The sequence below is a fragment of the Cariama cristata genome, unplaced genomic scaffold (genome assembly GCF_000690535.1).
Source record: "Cariama cristata isolate BGI_N322 unplaced genomic scaffold, ASM69053v1 scaffold11976, whole genome shotgun sequence".
NCBI classification, from domain to species: Eukaryota; Metazoa; Chordata; class Aves; order Cariamiformes; family Cariamidae; genus Cariama; species Cariama cristata.
Window position 1 is genome coordinate 46,624 of NW_009621604.1, and position 19,461 is coordinate 66,084.

Here is a 19,461-nt window from a genome sequence, read left to right on the forward strand (position 1 = left end):
AGGCGTACCTGCTTGGGAGAAAAACTTCTGGCCTTGATAGAAAGAGCTGAGTGAAGGAGGAGGCATTCGGAAGAGAGGGGTCCCCATTTGGAGCACCCCATTTGGCAAGACCTGAAGGGCACTACGAAGGAGGATGCTCCCACACCAGCTAGGAGGACTCATGCTTTCAGGCACCCTCCGAACCAAACCAAGCCCACGGAAGGGCTCCGCTCGCAGCATGGGGCTGGGGGGGAAAGGAGACAAATCCCTCCTGGGCAGGGAGCAGGGGACAGAGCGGTGACAGCCCCTGCAAGCCACCCCCCCGGTCGGGAGGGCAGCGCTGGAGCCCAGCCTGTCTTGGGGGGCAGAGGGTGCAGCAGCCAGCAGCACTGCTGAGCTGGGGGTGGCTCAGAGCCCCCAACCACAGCCTGCCAGCCCAGAAGCCCCCCCCAGTGCCTTTCAAACAGACATGAATCTCCTGCAAAGCTCCATTTTTGAGCTGCTATCACCTGATTCAGTAGCGAGTGCTTCTGCGTCACCAGAGCAGGATGAATCCATCTGCCACAACTAATTCTGCGCGGCCAGACTTTGCCTTCCCCGACTTAATTTGATGCTCTGAGAAAATTAAGATGTTCTCCCACTTCTGTGGAAAAAGGCAAGCACTGAAGGTAATTCAGAGGCTTTGATGCTGCTCTTTAGTCATTCGGGCACCACAGCCACGGCATCGCTCCCTGAACTGACCACGGGCTGGGGATGAGAGTCACTAATCCTCAGGCACAGCGTGTGAGCCTCGGGCAAACGGCCGTCTCTGTTCTGTGCACGGACACCGCTGTCCCGCAGCCCAGCAAGGGAGGGACAAGAAGAGCGTTTCCAGAACATGAATTTTAACTTTAATAACCCCAACACTACGGGTGCCCAGCAGTGGAGGAGTCTGCTGAAGATCACAGTAGAGCAGTGCCTGGAAATGCTAAGTGTACGCTAGGACCTGGGTCCGAATTTGGATTCGACGGCACTGGAGAACATGAAAGCTGTGCCCAAGGCCACGTGCGCACAACAGACATGCAAACTATACCCTTTGAAAGTGGTTTTAAGCCTCCCCCTCCAAGACATTACTGCTTTTTAGGCCAGAGGTGGCAAGGTTTTCACCTCAGGTTACTCACAGCAGCCCAGAGAAGGGCTGGGGACGCGGTGGGGGGGGGGACACAAACAGGGCCACCTCCCTCCCACACCAACCCACACACAGAGGAATTTGCACTTGGGCTTAGCTCTAACCCAAACATTGTAATCCGGTGCTCAGCACACACTCAAGTCACTAATCATTCGCTCCCCAGTGCGGAAAGTAAATCCCCAACGCAAACAAAAACAAAGAGTGAGAACACGCCAGGTATTTGGGCTGGATGCTGCGCAGCAAGGACCCTCCCGGCTGCTCCCAGCCCACTCCCACCGTGACCCACTTCCACAGGAGATGGGATTTTTGCAGGAACAGCAGCAGTTACCCAACCAGCAGTTCAGGTGACGTCGTAGCAGGAGAGCAAAGGACCCAGCCTCTCCTCCTCAAACACAAAGCAGCACACTCGGGCCAAGGAGACCTCACCCAAAGGGAGAGGGTCAGGGAGCGGCTGCGTTTCACAAACCTGTTCACCCTCGGCACGGTTTGGGCGAGCCTGAGAAGCGAGAGCCCAGCACCAACCTTTGCTGTAGGTGTGTCCCTCCGAACCATGGTCTGATCAGCTCCCGGAGCACTGAGCCGCTCCACACCAAACCCTCCGAGTGCCAGGGCCAAAGGGGTGGTCGGGACACGTCCCGGGAAGAAGAGAGACTTGAGCAGTGACCCAGGTTTCCCGGCTGGGCTGAGAGCTGCAGCCCGCAGCGATGCCCAGCGCTTCCTCAATTCAGAGCAGGGGAGGGAGGAGAAGGCAAAGCAGCCTCCGAGAGCTGGCTGGAAAGCTCAGAGCACGCAGGCTGCTGCTAGTCTACCTCCGCCGAGCAGCTTTCAGGATCTTTGTCTGCTTCCTATTCTTCCTCTTGGAGCTTCCTATTATACACTGGAGGCACCCACCATACATTCCTTCCACCCGGATCAGAAAGGGCTCTTCTTTGGCAGGCAAACCGACCTCCAGCTGTTCTTACGCTTCAAAAGAGCAATCCCATCCTGAAGAAAAAGAGGAGCAGCCCTATACAATCAAGATCACATCAAATCACCCCTTCAAGTGAGCAAACTACCAACTTACATCCCCAGCTGAACACCACGGGGTATTTGTGCTTGTAGCGCTAATACAGCGGTTGACAAGAATTACGTGGGAGCACAGACATCTCTCAGCAGATCCATCTTCTCCCAAGAACTATTTCTGCTCACCACCACTGCATTTACTTCCCACACCTCAATTCTGGGGACCGTCACCCTTCACTGCCAGCCAAACCCCCAACCACCTCATCAAGAGAACGCAGCCACAAAGGCCCCAGAGAACTCACTGCCGGGCTCACCTGGGATGCCATCATTCTGAAGCAGCTTGGATTAGACCGCAATGATTTTCTCTACTAACACAGTATCTTCAGTTTAAAATACCCCCAATTCCTTGCTTTAGAGGTGGCAGAAACTGTTATTTAGGAGCTCCCATGCCAGATCATTACTATCCCACGTATCTCATTTCTCTTTCAACTGCCCAGTTTGTCTCACGCTAATCATTTCTCCGATGTCCCATTAGTCCCTCAGGACCTGCCCATTGTCACTAGACCCCCTCGGAGTGCGTGACCAGAAGTGAACGTTGCCCAAGACACACAGGTGTATCACTGATGGCCAAGGGCCATGATGTACATCGCATTCTTCTTTTGATTGATGCAATGGTAGCAGGCACAGCTAGCTCAGCCTGTAATTAAAATTCCAGTGCTAAGCCCAAAGATACTCTACAGGAGAAGTTGATTGAAAACAATAATCCTGACCATTCTGCTGGAGCTTCCTGTCTGAGGGCAAACGTGTGCCCTACTTGCCAATTAATTCATGGAAAGAGAGCAAACACTTTAAAGTAAACAGTGCGGCCTAATGAAAGAACAGAGCAGTAAGGAAGTCTGTTTCCAAGCACCATAAACCAGTGCTCTGCATGTCGGTCCGGCTCTTTCAGGCACAACCAACACCTGGCCATTCCAGGGGAATCGGTTTGTTATGTGTCACATCAGACACTTCACTGGCCTGCGCCGTTCCCTCGTAACTTCTGCTGTCCAAGCCTCACCTTTGTCATTCCAAGCTCCACTGCAGCACTAAAAGCCTCTTTGTGGGTCTGGTTTTCATCACACAGGTGACTTCAGCAGCAGTACTTTCCCCCTTTTACTACATTTTTAGATTTTCTCCTAGTGCCTCATCAGTGCCTTCCACATTATTTAAGTCACAACACCGCTTACAAACCCCACTCCACTCACTTTCCATTAACATGACATCAAAACAAATAAGCCAAGTTACCTCTGAGAGTGGTGCACGCTGTTATCTAAGCCCTCAGGCAGAAGATCCTCCTCCAGAACTAAGTAGCCATTCTCCAGGGGTTAAGTAGCCCCAGGTGATGGTGTGACCTTGATCCTCTGAATGCTTCGGTCCTTAGTGTTCTCCATGCTCAACAAACTACATGCCTCAGAGGTCAGGAATAAAACTTTATTGTTTTCAGATTTCTTATCTGCGTTCAACTAATCAGTTATCTGTCAAAAGATGTTTGATATAAAGAGGTCAATTGCTCTTAGCTTTTTATAACAGTAACCAATTAGAAAGTGGCCGCAGTACAAGTTTCACTGGAATCAATCCAGGCACCACACAGATTTGTGGCAGGAAAGCAGAAAGCAGTTTGGCTTGCAAACCAAACAGGAAAACAGTTCTCAGTGTTTTGATATAAAAGCTACAAAGGAGAGAGCAGCTCAGGTAACGTACACAGAAAGATGTACCATGAAGCAGATCAACCAGCTGACGCCGGCGCTGGTTATTGCGTGACATTTCCTTGTCTAAAAGGAAACAGGCTTTATGGGGAAGAGAAATCTGCTGTTCAAGACCATGTTTGCTAGAAACTGCCATCTACCGAATAAATAGTCTTCCATGTTTCTTTCAGCATTACGCTTTCCCTTTCTCTTGTAAAATTCCCCTGGCATCCAGAGGCAAATGGAATTAGCTAGAATACTAGAAATTCCCATTTTGTTTCCATGAACAAACAAGAAGTTCCTCCTCCTTCTCTTACCTCTTTCTGAGCACAGAGTCCTCTTGAAAGCTGCTTTGTACTCTGAGAACTCACAAATCAGATCAACTTGGAACAAAGAAGCAAACATTCATATTAAAATAATGGGAATTGTTAGTTCTCCCCATTCATCTGACATGCACCTTGCATGGAAAATTCCCATGACAACAACAATCCCATCATTTGAAACAGTTCTTCTGTTTCCACCCCTATTAACGCCAATGCCTAAAAATGGAGAAACAACGCAAAGTCAGGACAATGGGTGCAGGGGAGTTAAGGCAGCTAGAACAAACTGCTGTTTCACCTTCCAGCTATAGACGGACTGAAAACCCAAACACTGCTGGTGGAAACTTCCAAATGCTTTATTTAGGAACAGTTCTGCCCATGTGCTGTGTTCTTTTTTTCCTGTTTAAACGATCACAATTATGAAATTACCCGCATTTTGAAAGTGCCTATCACCATAGCACCTGGGCGCTTTATAAAAACAAAAACAGCTGTCTGGCATGACAGAGAAGATCAATCACTCAAGAACCTACTGGTCTCCTGTTGCTTATTCCTCATTTCAGGTGTATCTACTGACTGAGGACAAGGAAAAAAAGCAACAGATGAACTCCAGAAAAAGATCATCTTGATTTCAGGCAAGGTTTACATCAGAGACAAAACGAATATTGAGAGACCCAACTTCCCATGAAGAGCAAGTAGCTATCTCTAAAGCCACCCATGACGTGTTTCCCAGGAAAAGCCTTGTAGGAATAGGTTCTATACTGTATTTAGGTATTTAACAAAATGTGCATCAATAAAGGATCTTACTGGCCCAGAGTACAAGTTCAGGTTATACTCCGCCACAACTGGGGTAACCATTAACATTTGATAAGGTATTTGCCATCCTTACCAATAAGGAAAGAGGCTCTATTTTATCATTTCTGAAGGTTACATTTTTAAAAAATAGATTTCTGGGAGTCAAAAGGGAACAAGAAGTTAGCCCCCTTGGCTACTGTTTCATAGCCTTCGTGTAGGCAGTCTCACCTCGCTGGTTTAGATCTGCACATACTTTTGCCTCTGTTTCCCCATCACATCCAGATTTCTAGACCAAAATACCAAATTATAGTGTCAAATCATGGGGTGGAGGGAGGAATCAAATTATACCTATGCCCTGGTCCATGGTAAGTAGATGTGTACCGGCCCTGAACGGGCCGCTGGTCACAAAGCAAGCTCCAACTTCTCCAAGCAGAATGGAAATTCTCTGTGCTTCAGATTATTTTCAGCTATTTATAGTGTACGTATGCTTCTGAATAGATTATTTGTCTTTAATACATTGGGAGAGAATGTAAGTGCACAGACATATACAGAGAACACAGGGAAGAAGGTGGCAAAACTTCCCTCTGTTGGTTTCAGGTGCAGATATTTGTGTCCTAGAACCTCTCGGAGCTTTTCCTTCAATACAGAATAAAACCTCTGTTCCTCAGAGGGTCCTGGTTAACTTTTGAATCCAAAGATGCCCTTTATATATCCTGTGAGGCCACTCTTGGCCTTCTGCTCCACCTTGTCCTCCAGAGGTGGGAAAGCAACATGATTAAGGGCCAGATCAAAGAACAAGGGTTTGCATGGAATGGGCTGGAAGCCCGGTGGGAAGTGCACGAGGCTGACTTGCTTGCTGACAAGAGAAGGATCCAGACAGAAAGTCTCAAACCGTTCCGAGAGTGGCTGAAAGAGACCAATACAGAAACACAAGTTAAACACAGGTCAAATCAAAGCTGACAAGGGTCAAACAAGCAAAGATTATTAAGCAGCAACTGAGACAACAGAAGCTGAAGTTCCCTTGTGTGACATCTTAGGCCCTTGAGCGTTACTTGAACCCCTGTCAAAGCATTGCTGCAGGATCTCTGGAAAACCTTCCCATGTGCAGGGAGAAAGCTAAATAAAAAAAAATTAAAAAAAGAAGATGCCACACTAGAAGCAGCAAGCAGCTGCCTAGCTCCTACCCAAGGAACTCCACTCTGTCAGCCACCTTCAGGACTTGCAGAAGGAAAACAAGCCTAATAAAATCTCTTCAATACACTAGTCATGACCAAACTCCAATCAGCACAGCATTTCTTGAGTTGTAAGAGACACTCAGGTAACAGGTTAAAAGTAATGTTCATTAAGAACACTACTGGAATTTGCCCGAGCTCTCAGCTCTTACCTTGCCATCCTTGACCTGAGATGGAGACTCAGTCTCATGAGTATCATTTGCATCTGCAAAATTGAAGAAAAAATGGTAAGAATAACAGGCTAGACCTTAGTGTAAAGTAAGACTGTCTCAGGAGTCAGCTGCCCTCTAAGCTTAGCTATGAACCTTGCTTTCTGGGATATGCTAGACAGTATTTTCAAGTAGAATCAGCTTGCTTTCTAGACTAAGAGGATCACACGTACTCATCTATAGCCAAAACAGCTCTCCAGTGATGGAGAGCTTCTCCTTCACACTGTCATAAGAAGCTCCTGAAAGCAGCACAGGTTTTGAGTTAAGCACAAAGCAGCAAATGACGAGAAGACCCCAGTGGGGTCTGTTAAAGCAACGTTGAGACAATAAAAGACAAGGCAATCCATGACTTATCTTGGGTTTCCAGCAGCAGGCGGAACAAAAACAGCAGCCCAAGAAATCACAAAGTTTATCCATTCCCCCAAAGTTCTGCTAACCTGGTTGACACTGCCAAAGAGCAGAACATCACTGCTCTCCCCTCTCCCAGCAGTTTTCCCAGCTAGGCAAAACTGGGATGCATATGGCCAACTTGTTTGCAGCAAAGAAAATGAAACACTAAACAGTGTTCTGTGCAGGTTACAAAAACCAGCACACATCCTCATGAAGCATTTTCCCATCTCCGGTGAGGGCACAAGATGCCAAATGTCTAGTCACTGGTTGCCTAGTGGCACTATACACAGCCAGAAGGAGCTAGAACTATGAGGGTAAAAAACATTTTCCAGAGCCTACATAGATCAGAGTGAAGTGGAAAAACATTTGGAACTTCAGAAATTAACTAAAAGGAATCAAATAGCTGCAGGGGCATTATTCAAGATGCGTTAGAGCTGTAGTATAACTGTGCAACTCACCTAATATAGCCGCTGCTTGCAAGGAGTATTTCTCTGCATTGACTTGAGTGATCAGATCCTGAACATCAGGCAGCTCCTAGGTCATTAAACAAAATTATTTGAGAGTTTGAAATGTGCCAGTTTAAGAGTTAGGGCAAAGGTAAAACCTGAGAAAGTAAGAACTACGAAATTAAGTCCTAGGGCTGACAGGCCTTCCCAGAAGAGGAAAGGCTGCTGTACAGTCCTTCAGGCACTACAGAAGTTGTGTAACAGAAAACGCACATGTGAGAAAAAGTGGTAAATGGTTATGGAGCTGTTAGAGCAAGTCTGCCTCTCCTCCAAAGCAAGTGGCCAGTTCAAGCGTTTCCACATCACTAGAAAGTCTCTACTATAAAGTGTCAAGAAGTCACACTTGTATTACTCTTCTCCCTACTTAAAGATCAGTCTTGAATTGTAAAGGCCTGGGGCCTAATTGACAATAAATACTGGGATAGAGCTTTTTCACAAACTTCAGCTCCCTTCTACACACAGGATTGGGTTCCTACCTTCAAGCTGTTCGTGTAAGCTCCAGCTCCTGACTGAACTTCACGGGCATATTTCAGCACTCTCTCATATAAAACAAGAGCTTCACTCCATTTCTTTACCAGGACATAGGACTGTGCAATGAAGAAACACCTGCAACAGTAAAGAGTGGATCCTTGACATGTTTGTTATCCATACCTTTTGCCAACTCAAATGACTGATAACAGGAGATATTCTTAAGTAGCACTGGCTAGTTTCCCCTTAGCATCCCTAGTCTCACCAAGGGCAGAGGAAACTGCATCAAAGTCCTGTACAGCACATAAAGCTTTGGAATAATAAACTTTGAAGATGTAATGCCTCCTAAAGAAAACCTGGCTGTTCTCAGTCACCTGTAAGCTTTGTACACAAGTGTCTTCAATCCAATCTCTTTTTGGAAGTTCTTGTCCTCTTCTAGGCCAGGAAGCTGTGTCAGCTCCACGAGGTTCTGTGCAAAAGACAGTCAGAGTAACAAACCAGGCATTTTTTTCCTTTGGAATCCGCTGGAGTAAGAGAAAGCTGCCCCTTTTAACAAGTCAATAGTACACTCCCATGGAAATAGTTTCCAGTTTTCTAATTATCAGTATGTGAAGGACACCCATTGAAACTTGTGCAAGTTTGCCCTCAGGACAGATTTCCTGACACAAACAGGAATTAGGACAAAGACTCCTCAGATTTCACATGAAGTAATTCTTCCATAAGGCATTTCCCTTTCCCATTCACAACTGTTTCAGACACAGGCTCCCACAGTTAATAGAAAATTTATGTGAGAAACTGCTTATGAAGAACAAGTACATTTTAAGTATTTTTAGCTGCTACTTTCTCTGGCCAGCAGGAACTAAGGCAACGATCAGGGTGCTGCATAAAGTAGTCAGAAAAACTATTTTAAAACTGCATTAGAGTGTACGACCAAGGTCACCCATTCTAGCAGCATTTTCTGTTCACAATTAGATAGGGGTTTTTGTGTTTCCTGTAGGTGATGAACATCTTCAATAAGCTAACTGTAGGTGCTCAACCGCTCAAAACAGCTCACTTGCACTGATGTATTTTCTACAATAACTTTTGGTACTAAAGTTCTCCAGTTTGTATGAACAATTAGATTTGTTATCCCAGCACTACCTGCAAAATGATATCGTAAAGACGGATCAGGTCCTGAGGCCGTGGTGTGCGCTTGCCATCCTCTTCTGACCGCTGCTGCTGCAGCAGTGCCTTCTGCAGAGACTTTGCCATGCTTTCATTGCGCTTGATGGCTGTTGACAACTTGATGTAAGTCAAATAACTAAAAAGATAAAACATAAAATACTATTAGCAGTCAGACCACTCAGACATTACTCTTCCTTCTGAAAAAACTCCTCCCCTTAGTCTAAGGTGATATTAGTAGGGGAAAGAAAACATCTGAAAGGTCAACATGAGAGTCTCAAGTAAAATGTTTCCAAAGCTGCATGCGTCAGGTCCCTGTCCATACAGTCATCCTTTGAGACCTCAGAGGCCCAGAACAAACACCCCACAAAACAAAAACAAACAAAAATAAAATCTTTACATAGGAACATGACTTCTTCACACTAGTACAGGCAACAATGTTTGTCTATTACCTGTGTAAGTACTGGATGTTGGAAACCTTCCCAGAATCATTTTCCAGAGAATGTTCCCGCTGCTTCTGCGGAAATTGGAGACAAAACTCTGCATGATTTACTTAAAACTGGCAGCCAAGGGAAGAAAACATCAGAAACAACTCAAGGTTTGGGTAAACCAGGGAAGTTATAACAGACTTCCAGGCAAAAGAATGAGGGCTTCTACACTGCTATTCACCCTCTCTAGTTCTGAAGAGAATAAAATCAAAAGTGATAGACTCTTTTGCAGCTCTTTAATAAAGAAATCCCAGCCACTTTTACTGTTAAGCAAGTTTAACAGTAACAAATCAGCCCCAAAGAAACGCTGTGTTATTGAAACTAGAAATACTGATGTTTGCTGCTTACCTGGTCTGGTTTCAGATCTTCCCGAACCGCCTGAATGGCATCTCTACACTCACTGAGTAAAGACTCAAACAAACGTTCTTTTGTCTCCTCATTTTCTGCCTAAGAGCAAAGGAAAGTTAAAACAGACAACTATTCGCAATTTTTGTATCTTGCATCCCATGATGCAAGAATTAACTAAGGAGATTAAACAAAGTTTCTCCCAAACTATGGCTTTAAGATCCATGGGTAGCTAGAACTCCAATCTGTACCTGTCCACCGTATGTTCCAGGGAGCAAACTGCCAGGAATTGTGGGGAACGTGGTCAGCGCTGAGAATTCAGCAGCACTGAAGGCCTAGCACACACAGCTCTGATCGCCTCACCCCTGCAACAGCTACCTTCCCAGCAACTCCCTTCCCTTCCAGGATGGCACCTACGTTGCTCCAAGAACAGCTGAGGTTGGACTGCACTGTGGGAAAGGCCCAGCAACAGAAGAGCTGAGCATTACTGAACTGGCAAACTACCAACGTAGGCTGCTCTTGTTATGCTGATTTAACTTTTCTCATGTGGTAAGAACATGTAGATGATTATCTTTTCTACACTCCCACTCTAGTAATGCTCACAGTGGCAATAATATGCTTGTTTGAAGCATTTTTTTAAAGTAACCCTGTATTTTAGTAGCAGGAGTGACCGAGTGCTTTTCTGCTGTCACCACAAGTTTTGTTAAAAGATGAAGAAGATTTTGGCCTTCTGTCTCAAACCCAAAATTTGAAAACAACTTTTAAAAAACAAGTTGAAGCCTGATCTCTGCCTAATGGACTGGTGTATCATGTACCCAATTAAACAACGCACCCAAAACCAAACTCAACTTCCATTCAGGTGATTGAGAAGGTAACCAGATGAGGATCGCAGGGCTCTTACTGATTCAGTAAGAGAAAACTGCCCAGAAACAAACCTCAACCTTAGTAATCGAAGGAGAGATTAAACTCTATCAGCACTGTATTACACCACTTCCATGTCACATAATAGCATAAGATGACCTTTGCTGCAACAAATTTGCAATTATCCAAATGAATAAAAAACTGCCTAAAACCACACTCGCTTGTTTATCTTCCATAGAGTTCTACAGTCTCTGCCTCTCCTCTTCTCAGGTTTGCAAACCCATGAAGGAATGTTATTTTCACTCCCTCAAAGCCTCAGGTATCTTGACCCGCGATGAAGGCAGTTTTTTGGGTTTGGGGTTTTTTTGTTTGGTGTTTGTTGCTTGGGTTTGGTTTTTTTTTTGGTGGTGGGGTTGGTTTTTATTGTGTTTTTTTGTTTGTTTGTTTGGGTTTTTTTTAAGATTTGCTGCAAGAAATTTTAAGGTGGGACTGACTACTGAGTATAACCAGAGACAAGTCTGACAGCATTCTCAACCTCACCCAGAGGAGCACAGCAATTTCACTGTATGCACAAAAATGAAAACAGACATAGCTAGATCATCACTCAAGCACCAACAGGGAAAGGGCTGGGCCACGCAATGAAACAAAGGCTTTCCTCTCCAAGGAAAAACTCCTAAGTTTAAGCTGATTCTGTGCATAAATAGACATATGTTCTGATTTGGGAGATATCAGCTCATAAAACTGAGATACAAGTGCTACAGTTGGTAAGTCAAGTCTCCTGATACAACAGCACAAGTTCATCGTAAAGGGATCAAGGGAACCGATCCACTGAACCCACTTCTGAAAGCTTAAGAGTGCTCACTTCTAATTTTATCTTTGTTCTAAAACACTGTGTATCATCTCCAAAAGTTATTAACACCCATTTCTCCTACCGTTTGAGTTACCAGAAATGACCACAGAATCCTTGGGGCAATACCAGATAGGAGCACACTTCCATCGCTCTACCCTTTAGTCTTCTCACTTCTACCTGGTTAGAGTCAATGGGCCCTTAAAGTCAGGCATTCAAGTCTACAAAAGGGCTGACACAAGTAATTTTAAACTTGGATTCATATTTCAGTTCGGTTTATTTGTTCCGTTTCTCCTGTTATCAGTAAGACACTGAAGGCAATGATATAATTGTGCTGAGAAACTCCATTTTTACACAAAACACACATTTGTGTTTGCTTCTAGTCAAACCCTGAAGAGCGCTGCTGTGATGTTAGGGTTTCAACTTAGTGAAGACTAGCAGAAAGGTGCCAAAGATCCCAGGAACCACAATACATTTAGCTGAAGCTGGACTTTCCATCACAGCTGACACAGCAACTGCAGAACTGCTTTCAAAAGGCCAAGTTTTAGGCCTCTGGCAAGGTAAATACTGCTGCGTCGTGCTCAGTTCTCACCATTACTAGTTGTGATCCGGTACCACAAGACTCCTCTGTTTAGTCAGAGCTTCCAAGAACATAAAGCAAGATGAAAACAAATTCAGATCACTGTTCTGCCACAGCTTTATAGAGTAGAGGGCAACTAAACTGAGAAGGTCCAACTCTAGTCTGGCAGGATAGAAATTAAATGAGGGAACTTTGCACTCTAAGCTGCACTTCCATCTGCTGGCCCTGCTAGTGTACTACCTACCAAAAAGTAAATTCAGCAATATACAATTCACAACATTATGACAAGACTGGTTAACACTAATGTTTCCTATCCAGCCATATCCCATTTATCCTCCTCACACTATCTTTTTAACACTATCTCCTGCTCTTGCCCGCTTGCCTTATACCTTTGCAGGGTTTTCATTTTATCATTTATATTTCTATTTGTCATCATTATTCTCCTGGTGATAAATGGTCTTTTGATGCTGCAAAAAGCCCATCTTTAGTGGCAACAATTGTTACTAAAGATCCTTTCACTGCCTTTTCAAACAGCAAGGGTGCTGTATGCAGCCACTGGGAAGCAGAATACACCATCTGGGCACTGTTTCCAAGGAAAAATCCCCATGTGGAAAACTTGGCTGCAATGCTAAAAACATTCATAGTATGTGCCACTGCAAGCATTTCAGAACTGTTACATTTGAAATTGATTTACATCTTGACATTTAGTAATCCTCTTCCTGCTTTTGAGGATTTGCATAAGTCAAGAAGAGAATGCTACAAATCTCATAGCACCTGCTTCACCTGGCAAATTGCTTTTTGCTGCTGAAAAACCATGATCAACACATATCTTTTTTTTCTTTTGGTTGCTCTAAACTTGAAGCATTTGAGCATGATCCTTAGAAATTAGAACAGTAATTCAAAATCAATTACTTTTAAAATTGTAACCTTCATTTCCAAGTGATTTACAAATAATAATGGTTATCACCCTGCCACTGAAAGGCAGCGCTTCTGGGCAGCACGGAGCGTCCAAAGGAGCAGTAATACTCCAAATACATCTCCCAGACTACCACTTAGCAGATTGTGGGAGCTATCCCCAACTGACACTTCGGTTTTGGGTTACGTCAATATTCCCACCTTTACTTTTAGCCTTCCAACCCCAAGTTCAAGAAAAAGATTATTCAAAAGTTTTTAGTCCAGGTATCATGTATTATCTTGCACACTGAAGGAAAGAGGACAGTCAGAACACCAGCACCAGAGATGGCTTCAGGTTTACCTGAACAATCGCTGCTTCATTGTCAGCCAGCCCCAGCAAGAAGATCCTCACTTTGTCTATCTTCACCGGAACAGTTCTTCCTCTCCACTCCACCTCGCTCATCGTGGCTGCCTGCTTTGCTCGGGTTTGGGTAATCAGTGCCTGTAGAGAACAGATTGAACTTATGAGCTTGAACTTTAAGGTATCCAAAACTGAACCTTTCAAATTCACGATAGACTTGACTATTTTGAAATCAAAGGGCTTTTTATGATTTCTCATAGAGCCCAGGCTTGCTTGTTCTCTTCTGACATGAATCTTGAATGATGTGCTGCAGCAGTATTTATGCTCAGAGTAATAATGAATGTTTCAACTTGAAGGACGCAAATAATTTACCTCCAGTTTTTCTGCAAGAAGACCTTCAGTGCCACCAGACCTCAGTCTCATTTGCATCAACTCATTCATGGCAGACTGGTCACCTGAGAGAATTAAAAAAATCAAGATCATATTTCCATCTGAGTTCAAAAATTATTTTAATACAGAAAAGCTCATCAAGAGATTTTATACTGGCAATTTAGGGACAAAGGGGATAAATTCGCAATTTCATTTTGACTGCATAAGCAAACTACTGCAAACTGGTATTTTGTCTTTTTACACAAAACCACATGCACTGTTGCAAAATGTCTGTATTTCTCCACTGCTAAACTGACCCAGGATGTGTGCGGAATTTGCCCCAAATATTATGCACTCACTGCAGTGTCACTTAGACCAGTATTTAACTGTCAAGTCAATATTCCCTTCCTGTGAACAAGCCTTGCTCTTTGTTGTAGATGAGGTACCCCGCCTTTCCTTACCAATATTATAGGCACAGTAGCGTATGTTGGGTGAGATCTCTTCCACACGCTGATTATACAGCACAGCTTGTTCTTCTGTGAAAGCATTAGCCAGTTTTTCATATATGGTCCTACAGCAAAGAATAAATATTAACACTGCAGTATGTGTCATTTGTGAGATGCTATCTTAAGAGAAGAGCTTGTGCCTCTACTCTGGAGGACGCTCTCTCTTCAGTAGTACCTCCCAGTTAAGTGCACAATTAACTAAACAACTCATAGAGTTGCTGTACATACAATGTATAAACTTACTAGACAGATTCAATACTATTTACTAAAAAAAGCTGATGAAGTGGGAGAACTCACTTGCATTTGTTGAAAGCCTCCATTGCTGCCTTCCACTCCTGGTGTTCAAAACGAAGCATTCCTGTGAGGTAAGCCATGTATGCCTGCAGAGAGCAAAAGGGCACATTCATTTCCCCAAGACCGACAGCCTATATTTTGTCCAACATTTAGAGTGAAGGCTGCTGCGATGTCTACAGTAAGTCATTAAGTCTTGCCCTTTTCATTTGGTCTTCCCACAGAAGACAACTGATTTGGATTACAGGTTACTAGCTACCTACCTTTTTTTCTTTTAACTGACATTGCTTTCATCTCCTTAGAAATGTGGCAAAGATGTTTCTTGCTTGTTATGCAATCAACATGGCCCACTGATGTCACAAAACTTTTTCTTTCCAGCAATAAGCTAAAAAATAGCAGTTTTAATTAACCAAGTACCACTGCAGCCCCTTCTCCAAAGGGGCTGCCATCACAACACAGTTGCTTTCTCTGTTGCAGGAACCGAAGCCACAAGTCTTGTGGTTTAGGTGGGTACTTTAGGACATTTAACAAATAGATAACTCAACAGATAAGCATAGTTTCTTAGGCTGTGTTGCATCACCTTAGTCTCTGTTGATTCTTTTTACTTTTATTGAATGTACTGCTCCTCAAAGCAAGGACAATCATTCGATACAGTTAATCAAGTTCTAAACACCAGGTCCTCATCTTGGCTGGTGTCACTGGTTATTTCTGCAATTACAGCAGCTGCATTAAGTCCAAGCTGTTCAAAGGGAGATATTACCCAGTTCAAGAATCAGTCAATTTTGATTATCTATTCATAGATGAGAATAATCTCTTCACCCAAAATCCAAAGGTTTCTTGTTCAACTTTTGCTGTAAAACAAGATAAAAGTATCAGTGGTTACCTGAGCTTCCAGCTTTGTTTTCGCATCCACTCGGTTGCTCTCACACAGTCGCTCCAGCTCCTCAGCATGTTTCACCGCTTTGCGCAGGCGAGACAGCAAGTGAAATCGTTTGCGAGGCTCTGTGTTTGCCTCCTGTTTCAGCTGCATGGCATAACTCCAAGCTCTCTCTGCATCCATCAGAATCAACAGCAAATACCTATGGGCCAGAGGAAGATTAATGAAAAACTAATGACATTCAAACAAGCATTACCACACCACCACGTTCTTTGCCATGTGATCTGCAAAGTTTGGTAACAAAAGTTCAGCTTGGTTAATAAGAGGTAGATGCTTTTATTTCTTAACATGCTAAGCACACAAAGTTGTATTATTCCTAACTCTTTTCTACTGTATTTCTCACTACAGAAATGTAATTACCCAACTGAGGAAGAGAATTTGGTATCATTCTGTGGCATCACAGATACTGCGAAAACAAGGGATTTATGACTTCAGGTCGCTCTTCAAACTGGTTCAATATGGGTACATATGTCTGTTTTCCCACCAGCTAATGCTGTAACGCATCTGGCTTCTTAACAATACAGGTGAAGACAGCATCTTGTTTTCTTTTCCCCACAAGAAAAGATGAGACAGCAGATACTCCAACTGTTTCTAAAAGATGGGAAATGAGCCCAGGATCCTGGCTATTCTCCACATATTCTATCAGACAAACATTCTGCCAAATTTTTTAAATCTAAGTAAAATTTGCAGTCCAGTATTTCTGTTCAAAGGGAAGGGATTATGTCTCCAACCACAATCTCGCTGGCCACACCATTTACATTATCAGCATTCACACAGCTACCTTCCAACAGATCTGAACAAGCATTTCCTCTTTAACATCACAGTAATTTACTGATCATGAAAAGAATGCATTTTAGCAACTAAGAGGGAAGAGAAGGAACTGGCTGCTGCTGCTCCCTCTTCTCCCACTTGTTCACATGATGAAACAGGATCTGAGCAGTGCCTCTTCCCCCTGCACTGCAGCCTGAACTTTCATCTTTTCTTAATAAAAACAACACACATTTCTGAAAAGAAACATTTCTGACTCTATTGTACAGAACAGTTTTCCACCACACCCACATGAAAAGAAATTACCAAAATGGAAGAAACTATTGACTAATATACTGAATGTTCGATTCCATCCAGTGACTGTACCTGTTGTCTGAGAGAATCTCCTCAGTTACTTTCTTCCCAGTGAACTTGTGCCTGTTTCCCATCTTGAAGTTGAGAGTTTTTCGGAGCCGTCTTAGCCTACGGGAGCAATAACCCCTAAAGAAAAGATGACCACAGTCAGTTTGGCCAAAGAACAACTTTGCTTCCATTTACCTGCTCTCTCCAACCAGGAAAAAAGGACTAACAACTGTGACAGGCAACATTTTAACAACTAAGAACTCCACATACGACATAAGAGGTAAGAGGTAGTTCAGAAACCATCTGTAAACCAGTGGTTAATAGAATACAAGAAAGGTAAGAAGACATGTAATAATTCCTGATCTTGAAAAATCAGAATGATGTTCTCCTTACTGTCTAATTGCATTATGCATATTTATTGAACACTCAGTTCCGGAAAAGCATAGTGATTATCAGTGAGGTGTTAACAAACAAGCTTTTAAAGTGCAATGGAGAAAAAAGAGCTAGTCTGTATCCTCCTAAATGGAACAGTCACAGCATGTTACATCTAATGAAAAAAGCGTATATTGCGTCACATGAAGCAACTTATGAAGGGGTATTTACTTGGCAGATCGGTTTTGTTGCCTATTACAATGGATTTACATTTTAAATCAAGTAAGCCAAGTCACACTAGTAACTCCAAGACATCCACACTGTTTACTAACCTGTACCTCTGGAAGTCTCCGTGTCGTAAACCGTGCTGCTGCTGAGACTCCTTCACAATCTGAAGGACTGCGTTTTGTGTTAAGGCAGATTGACAGTAGAGTCTGTTACCAGTTCTTCCTTCTACCCAAAATAACTGAAGGGAACTCTATAGGTTCCATTTAGCAAATATACTCTGAACAGAGGGGCACCCAAAAATCTCCTAAAAACGCACAGCTGAGAGAACTGATGGTCCTAAAAGACCTCATGACTCCACTGCTTACTTCAGAGCTTTATGAATGTCATCAAGGCTAGGACTAAGATGTACCACAAGCATTTCCTCTTACAGACAATCCCAAGTCTTGCTGTTACTACAGCCTGTTTCAGGATAATAAGCTATGCCAACAGACACATCTAGGTTAATATAACTGACTACCCTAGCTACGCTACACCGCCTCCCCAATCTCACTCGTGACAGTTTTCTTGGCAAAACTGAGAGAAGCTTTCCCGCCCTTAAACGTCCTGTCTCTCAGGAAAAGGACAGAAGTACACTGAACAGAATCACTGCTCCCTTCCTGACACCGCTTCCACAAACAAACTGCTTTCTGAATACAGAGAACCTCATGAAAAGAACTTCAGGGAAATATTCAGAGGGCTTATCTTCTACTCAATTTTTCAACACACTTCTAGTATTACTGCATATTACTGTAACAAGTAGTCCGTGATAGAATGCGTTGGCCTGTGACTTGCGATAGCATCACTCCATGATTTCCATCCGGTCCGTGCAATCTTTAGCATATTTGCTGATTTCTGAGCATCCTGTACTTACTTTATTCACTTAGTTATGCTACCAAATAAAATCATGCTGTATTCCAGTAAATTTGCTGACGTTATTCATTCAGTTTACAAGGTAGATTATTTTGTGAAATAAAACCTCCATCACAAACAAGAAATCTCTGCGCTGTATATATTTATATCCCCAAATTTCCCTTCTAAGTTTTACCAAGAAGCCTTAAAAAAAAATAACCACAAAACCAAAACTATACAACGACCCCAACAAATTAATGGGGTGGTTTAGTCTGGAGAAAAGGAGGCTGAAGGGAGACCTTATCATCCTCTACAACTACCTGAAAGGAGGTTGTAGCGAGGTGGGGGGTCGGTCTCTTCTCCCTGGTAACTGGCGATAGGACAAGAGGAAAAGGTCTTAAGGGGCATGGGGAGGTTCAGGTTGGATATTAGGAAGAACTTCTTCACTGTTAGAGTCGTTAGGCGTTGGAACAGGCTCCCCAGGGAGGTGGTGGACTCACCATCCCTGGAGATGTTCAAAAAATGTTTAGATGTGGCGCTTCGAGACATGGTTTAGTGGGTTTAGCAGGCATGGTGGCATCAGGTATACGGTTGGACTTGATGATCTTTGAGGTCTCTTCCAACCATAATGATTCTATGATTCTACGAAAAGAAACACTATTACTATGCCTAGAGAAAAAGAAACTACCAGACTTTTAAAGCTTCAAATGGCAGATGTCTATCAAAGTGTTTTCTTGGAATTACACCTAAAAGAAACTCTCTTTAGTTTAAGTATTAAAAACCTGCATCAACAGTTATCACACTGAATTAGTTTGCATTTGCAGAACAAGCAAGCCAAACCGCAAGGTCTCAACATAGCAGCCCTCGTCCTTGCTGTCTACCTGAGACTTTTTTTCAGACTGTCTTTTATCCTGTGCAGTTACTCACTGAATTCATGTCTCCTATATTATTTACTTTTTCATTGACTAAGGTATTCCTAACATTACCAGGGCAATTACTATGTCAGCATCTTACTCAACAGTTACTAACTTTCCAACACCTGCCATACGCTAAATGGAAAACCGCAACTTTATTTCACTTGGGTTTTCCTCTTACCCAGAAGATAAAACTCAGGTCTACCACAGCTGTGCAGCTGGATTAGTTTCACACGAAAGTTTCACATACAAAAATGCCACATCATATTTTAGAAGTACTAAATCTAGAGCAGCCAGTTTGTCATCTCGGCATACCTGTTAAGATTTATTTTATCTACTATTGCCCATTTCAAGTATTAATTTTACTGCCAGCAGATTACTGACAGCCTGCTCTTATCTAAAGCACGCAGCCTAGCGCAGAGTTCTGCTTGGAAGGCTCACAGCTGTCATGTCGTTCGGAAAGAGAAGCTGCAAAGGCAAAGAATAAATCCACAATTCAGAGATGCAAAGCTGACTCTC

At 43.4% G+C, this 19,461-nt stretch overlaps 1 protein-coding gene across 1 annotated transcript; it reads right to left on the reverse strand.

The window, feature by feature from the left end:
• Positions 1-4,806: 4,806 nt before the first annotated feature.
• On the reverse strand, positions 4,807-17,305 carry SRP68 (signal recognition particle 68kDa). Its single transcript, XM_009702035.1, has 15 exons — positions 17,245-17,305; positions 16,565-16,678; positions 15,377-15,572; positions 14,500-14,582; positions 14,158-14,267; positions 13,700-13,782; positions 13,328-13,468; positions 9,788-9,886; positions 9,404-9,468; positions 8,931-9,090; positions 8,165-8,259; positions 7,799-7,928; positions 7,275-7,350; positions 6,370-6,422; positions 4,807-5,891 (listed from the first exon to the last, which is right to left on the reverse strand). Exons 2-15 carry the CDS (start codon positions 16,624-16,626, stop codon positions 5,664-5,666), a joined length of 1,581 nt encoding a protein of 526 aa, XP_009700337.1. The 5' UTR covers positions 16,627-16,678; positions 17,245-17,305; the 3' UTR covers positions 4,807-5,663.
• Positions 17,306-19,461: the final 2,156 nt, after the last annotated feature.